At 37.0% G+C, this 6,942-nt stretch overlaps 1 protein-coding gene and 1 pseudogene across 1 annotated transcript; one reads left to right on the top strand and one right to left on the bottom strand.

Moving 5' to 3' along the window:
- Positions 1-492: 492 nt before the first annotated feature.
- LOC119536274 (olfactory receptor 4C3) lies at positions 493-1,401 on the top strand. The gene has a single exon (XM_037839009.1). It carries the CDS (start codon positions 493-495, stop codon positions 1,399-1,401), a length of 909 nt encoding a protein of 302 aa, XP_037694937.1.
- Positions 1,402-5,174: 3,773 nt separating this feature from the next.
- On the bottom strand, positions 5,175-6,073 carry LOC119536275 (annotated as a pseudogene).
- Positions 6,074-6,942: the final 869 nt, after the last annotated feature.

Below are 6,942 nucleotides of genomic sequence, written 5' to 3'. Positions count from 1 at the left end.
ACCAAGATAAGCACAGACATTTCTTTAATATCTCCAAGAGAATAGTAGGTGGATAGGAATATTTTTCCAGATAAGATTATAATTTATAGCTGGTTAAGAAGCAGGATATGTTGTACCCACCCCAGAAGCTTCCCTTAAGTAGAGAATAGGCAGATAATCATTTAATGGAATCTTTCACTGATGCTCACCAACAATTTTACTTTCAATCTTTCCTGTAGAGAAAACAGAGGGACAAGCAACTTTAAAAAGTATTTCACCAAGCCCAGGGAAGAAGAAAAGGTAGTTAACAGAATAAATTGATATAATACAAAAATTTTGAAACAGAGAGGGTTAAGAAGAAGGATTCAGAAAGGAAAGGTGCTGTGGCTGGAAAAAAAACCTTGCAATATGCCTCTCCATCCCAAACACACAAACTAGTTCTGTTTAATCGCTTTTCTTTCTTGGCTTTCTGGGTAAAACTGTATCTGCCTATTCTCAGTGTCCTTGGAATCTATGGAAATACCAGGCAATATCACAGAATTTTTCATGCTGGGACTCTCACAGAATCCAGAGGTGCAGAGAATTCTCTTTGTGGTTTTTTTGATTTTCTATGTGCTCACGGTTTGTGGCAATGTGCTCATTGTGGTCACCATCACTTCCAACCCCACCCTGGCCTCCCCCATGTATTTTTTCTTGGCCAACTTGTCCTTTATTGACACATGCTATTCTTCCTCTATGACCCCTAAACTTATTGTTGACTCCTTATATGAGGGGAGAGCCATCTCTTATGAAGGCTGCATGACTCAGCTCTTTGGAGCCCATTTTTGGGGAGGCATTGAAATCATCCTGCTGACAGTGATGGCCTATGACCGCTACGTGGCCATCTGCAGGCCCCTGCACTACACGACCGTCATGACCAGGCATCTCTGTGCCCTGCTGGTGGGGGTGGCTTGGCTGGGGGGCTTCCTGCATTCACTGGTTCAGCTCCTCCTCATCCTTCAGTTGCCCTTCTGTGGGCCCAATGTGATCAATCACTTCGTCTGTGACTTGTACCCTTTGCTGGAACTCGCCTGCACCAACACTTATGTCATTGGTCTGCTGGTGGTCGCCAACAGTGGTGTGATCTGCCTGTTGAACTTCTTCATGCTGGCTGCCTCCTACATCGTCATCCTGCGCACCCTGAGGTCCCACAGTGCAGAGGGGAGACGCAAAGCCCTCTCCACCTGTGGGGCCCACTTCACCGTTGTTGCCTTGTTCTTTGTGCCCTGTATATTTACTTATATGCATCCATCATCTACTTTATCTATAGACAAAAACATGGCAGTATTTTATGGTATTCTGACACCCATGTTGAATCCATTCATTTACACTCTGAGAAATAAAGAGGTAAAAAATGCCATGAGAAAGCTCTTCACACAATAAGAATCTGCAGATAGATAATGAATGATAAAGTAGGAAAGGAACAACTCTATGGATTTAAATGGAGCAATCCTTATTTTTATGGCTGTAAATCACCTTTTCCCATCTAATCTGTCTTTTCATCTCCATATTTAGTCTTTTCACATGAATTGCACATTTTGATTATCAAACAACTCTGAAATGGCCATGGCATGAATGATTACTAGCCCTATTTTACAAACCAGGAAAGTGGGTCTCCTGATATGTTAATCAATTAATCAAGATTATTAAGCTTTGAAGTGCCTAAACTGAAACTCAGAATCAGTTATTTTTGATCCATTGTCTTGATCTTTAAATAGAAATCCATGTTGATATCATTTGTGCCTGTGTGATAATTTGGTTATAGGAATGTCAGGTAAAACATAACATAAGGCAAATAACTTCATTCTTAGCCACTTATGGCAGCCCTGGGTGCGTGGTATCAGTGTAGCTGCTACACTGTAGCTGAGAGGCTAAGTGCTCTGGAGACAGAGCCATCTGATTTTGAACTTTATTTCCCACATGTACTGGTTACATGAACTTGAGTAAGTGACCAAACCTCTAGGAGCCTCCTGTCTTTAAAGTAAGGATAAAGGTAATACATATCCAAAAGTGTTGTGAGAATTAAATTATATTATCAATATAAAGTTCTTAGTCCAGGTTCTGGCACAGAGTAAACACTAAGCATATTTTAGCTGATATTATGTTGAACTGTACCCTTTCTAACCTTCCTTAAAACAGCTTTCTATAACTTCTTTTGCTTTTCTCTCTCTTCTGGGGTAATGTATGCTACCCTTAGAGCAGAATAGTGTATTTCTTTGGTCAGTATCACAAAGTGACATTTCTTTTTATTTTTCCTAACTCTTCCTGTTTCAAATTCCAAGGAATTCTGGTGCTCTGGATTCTGACATATATGTCCATGTTCATTATATTCTTTTTATTGTTTTACAAATTCTTTAACCATATCCCTTCCCTTGCTTCACCCTTTAAGAACATAGGCTCCCATAATTTATAAAAACACTTATGTTTTGTATAGAAAAAAGAATGGGAAATATAAACAGTGGTCATATCAAGGAAAACCATAGAAACCTAATGGGAACTTTGGACTCAGTCCTATAAGACAATATGAAGTCATTTGAGGGTTTTAAAAATAACATTAGATTCCTAAAATACTAAACTTAAAAATTCCTTATAAAAATTATTACAAGATAATATTTAGAATATATTCATATTCTAAGCTCTCTGAAATGAGACAAAGAACAAAACAGATTGACAAATATGGCCATTTACTAAATAAAGCACTTTTACATGACAAGAAGACTCCATAAACAAAGTTAAAAAAGCAGTCACTGCAGCAGAAAAGATAGCTGGAACATATATATCTCAAAAAATCAGAATATGTAAAGCACTGTTACGAATAAGGAGAAAGTTAAGCAACCAGTAGATGACTAGGCAAATATATGAACAAGAAACTTACAGTTTATATGAATATTTTAAAAGATGCCCAACTTCAGTACTAATCAGGAAAATGCCAATTATAATAACAAAATGCTGTTTTTGCATAGTAGCTTGGCAAAGACTAAAACCACTGACGATGTCAAGTGTTGCCAAAGACGAGAAGTGGAAGGTACTCTCACACTGCTGGAAGTAGCACAGGAACCCCAGAAAGGTACTTGGTAGAATCTATTAAAAATAAAAAAAATAATCATACCAGTTGACTTGTTCTTAGATATTTACTTAGAGAAACCCTCATGCATGTGCACATAGAGACATGTATAAGGATATTCACTGTGGTTATAATTGTGTGTGATAAAAATGGAAGCATCATATATCTATCAGTAGACAATGCTTAAATAAAAAATGACAGATATGATGGATTACTGTATAGCAATTAAATCAGCTGGATCATTATTTATTAATAGAGTTGTAGATTGAAAACAAATATTGTATGTAAAAGTAAGCTGCAGAAGTATGCATCTAAAATGATAACATTAATAGAAAAAGAAATTGCAAGAAAACAAAATTACTTTCTTTGTGTGTGTGCATGTGTAGGTATGTTTTTGTATGTGAAGTCAAATGGTGATTTTTTTAAAAGGACTGGAAGAATGCTACTGAATTCACAATAGTAGTTCCCAGCAGGGATGAATAAAAGAAGAGTCTTATTTTACATTCTAATTTAAGAAGGGCAATATATTCATATATTATGTTATATAATTAAAAAAGGAAAAATGAACAGATTAATGGCTGGAAGCATATATGCTAAACTTAAGAATAGTTGCTTATTGGTGGTAAGAATATGGTGTTTGTTTTTCTCAGCTTTGTATCATTATGCATTTTTAAATTTAAAAGTAAGGCAGTTGTGGATTCTTCTTTAGAGCTATTCTCCCTCCTGGCCCCTGAACTGCCCACACATCTACATCTACACTTAGTTTGAAGAGGGAGAAGTGCAAATTACAAGGAAGACACAATAATTACTGGAGTAAAGAGGTCCTGGAAGCAATGTGATGGGAGGGGGTCATAGGAAACAACGGAAAAGTGACCTTGAAGAGGAGGATGTCAAACTGAGTGTTATAGTGACATCTCTGGAGCCTATATAGAGTTTGAGCAACTTCATTATTTTTCAGCTGAATCATTTTTTCCAACTTAAATCATTTACTTCTCACCATTTAAGGAAGTAAAGAATGCTATTTCCCTTTTGCAGATGAAGGACAGGTAGAGTGAGAGATGAAGCAACTTATTTACAAGATAATTAACATTGGAGACAGGATGAAGAATCAGGCCACTTTATCCAAAGCTCTTAATCTCTGGCTTCAAAGCATTGGACTGTTTCTGAAGCTCTTACTATTTCATTATGTTCCTGGTATAGATCCTTTTCTATAATTCAGAATTGTGATCACTGTTGTCCAGTTCCATGACATAAACTTGTTTTTACATAACTGGTAATTTTCTGTAACAACTCCTTTGCTTTCAGAGTCTTCTTTTCCTTATTGTCTAAATCTGTACTTTAATGTACAGGTATTTTCTGCCTTAATCTACAGACTTTATCAGTTGTAATTCTTGTGCTCCAGTTCTTGTAATTTTTTTTTTTTTTTTGTGGATAATTGTATACTACAGGAAATCATGGAGATATAATTTTTAAAAAGTAATTTTGTATGCAAATGTTCTCTTCTTGGGATAACGACATGTAAAAATACTCTGCTACTATGGTGGGAGAACATTTAAAAACTTCTCAAACTTAGGCACGTAAAAGGAAAAGAATATATTTTGATGAAAGTACTTCTTGAAGATTCCTTATTACTCTAAACCTATTTCAGATAAAGCTGCTTACTCTTTTAAAATAAAACTCCATTCTAGCTGTAGCATTAGGTATAAAAACTGTTCAAAATATTTCTGTAGATCTGTTTTATACCCATAAACAAGGCTGCATTATGACTTTTGTGGGGCCTAAGAAATTTGTCTTCATGGGCCTGATAACTCCCTAAAAACATTAAAAATTGTATTTTATTTTAAAATAAATTAAAACATTTCATGAGCCCTTGAAGGTATCATGGGCTGTAAATACTATGCCTTTTGTGCACAATGGATGTCAGCCTGAACACCTATGTGAGCCCTCCCAAAAGTAATCCAGACAGGATCAAGACTGTCCCAATTTTAATCAATTGAGGAGGAGAATACATTTCTACAAAATATTGCTAGAATTATTTGCCTAAATACTCCAATCATATGATTTATTGATCACTAGCTTTCATTATTTGATCCTAGAGTTTCTTCATTACATTTTTCATTTCTGCATTTCTCAGAGTATAGTTTCAAGTGTTCAATATAGGCATTATTAGCATGCAAACCACAGTCACAGCTTTGTCAGTGGGGAAGGGAGTCATGGGTCTTAGATACAGGAATGAACAAGGTACAAAAAATAAGATGATGACAGTGACATGGGAGGCACAGGAAAAGAGGGCTTTGCAATGCCCTTCAGAGCTGTGAGTCTTTAGGGAATGCAGGATGATGATGTGGGAAACAACTAACATATAAAAGCAAGTACACACAGTGGCCCACTACTGGAAACAATCAGGGGCTCCAAAATGTGGGTTTCCGTATAGGTCATCTCCAGGAGAGGTACCAAGTCACACATAAAATGGTCAGTGACATGAAGGCCACAGAGTGGTAACTGGATCATAAACAAAATCTGGATTTCTCCATGAAGAAAGATCCCAGTTATCCCTACCAGGAAACTACATACGGGCCAGCTCATGATGGCCATGTAGTGAAAAGGCTTTCATATAGCCACATGGTGATCCTAGGCCATCACAATTAACAAAATGATCTCAGTTCCAGCAAAGAAATGCCCAACAAAGAGCTGGGTCATGCAGGCATTGAAGGAGATGGTGTTTCTCTCAGAGTTCACATCAAGTCAAGTCAGAGTCCTATGGTGCCATGGAAGAAGAGTATAAACCATCTGTAATGGACAAATAGGATATAAAAAAAGTAGACAGGAGAACCTAGGGCTGAGCTGATGAAGATGGTGATTAAGATGAGCAGGTTACTCACCAAAATGATCAAATAGGACATTAAAAACAAAGCAAATAATTTTCTGTAGTTGTGGATTCTTGGTCAAGCCTGGCAGGATGAATCCTGCCACACTGCTTATTGTTTCCATTGATTCAGCTTGGGTTGCAGGCACGTGGTCCATCTGAAAAGATCACAGTATTCCTGAGTGATGTTATTTTTCATTCAATGTCAAAATATTCCATCACATCTTTTGTCCTGGTCTCTGGGATTGATGGAATTTTACTTTCCCTTCACCTCTGCCATTTTGCACATGGTCATAAAGAAGAATGGAAAGCAGTTAAATTTCTCCTGTTGCATATTAAATGAATAGTGGTAAGACCTTACAAATGTCACAGTAAAAGCAAGGCAATATTATGAACATTGATTTATGATTGACTTCTAAATTTTCTCTAAAGTTTCCAGATTACAATGTTTGCTTTCCTTCACTTTTTGGCCCAAATTTAATTAATACTAATTATTTTGATGTTAACTTTATATTGGCATGGATATTTATAGGTATATGAACAGAATAGTTTTTCAAAAGTCAACTGTGTAGGAGGTGGTGCAAGATGGCAGCATAAGGGAGTGTGGAATTTAGTTAGTCCCCTAGAACAACTAACAAATAGCCAGAAAAAACTAGTGAATAATCTGGAATAAATGTTAGGGGGACTTCTGTGACTGGAAAGTCTTGTACACCTGTCTGAAATGGGTGGAATGGCTGAGATGGCACTATAGAACTTTAAGTAGAGCTCCCAGAACTGTGGAGGTGGCACCCCTCCAACACCAGCATGGCAAGCTGATTTGGAACATGTGGGAAAAAGAAGTAGTCTCTGCCAATGTGGATCAGCCAACCTCCAATTGTGGTTTTAATGAACAAATATGAACTGTTGAAAACAAGCTATGAGCACAGATAAAACCGGAGCAAGCAGGAAAGGAAACTTAAGGTTTCTCCTGGCAGAGATGAGGCAGAGCTGTGGA

The sequence above is a fragment of the Choloepus didactylus genome, chromosome 6 (assembly GCF_015220235.1).
Source record: "Choloepus didactylus isolate mChoDid1 chromosome 6, mChoDid1.pri, whole genome shotgun sequence".
NCBI lineage: Eukaryota > Metazoa > Chordata > Mammalia > Pilosa > Megalonychidae > Choloepus > Choloepus didactylus.
This window is presented reverse-complemented; position numbering and strand designations above follow the sequence as displayed.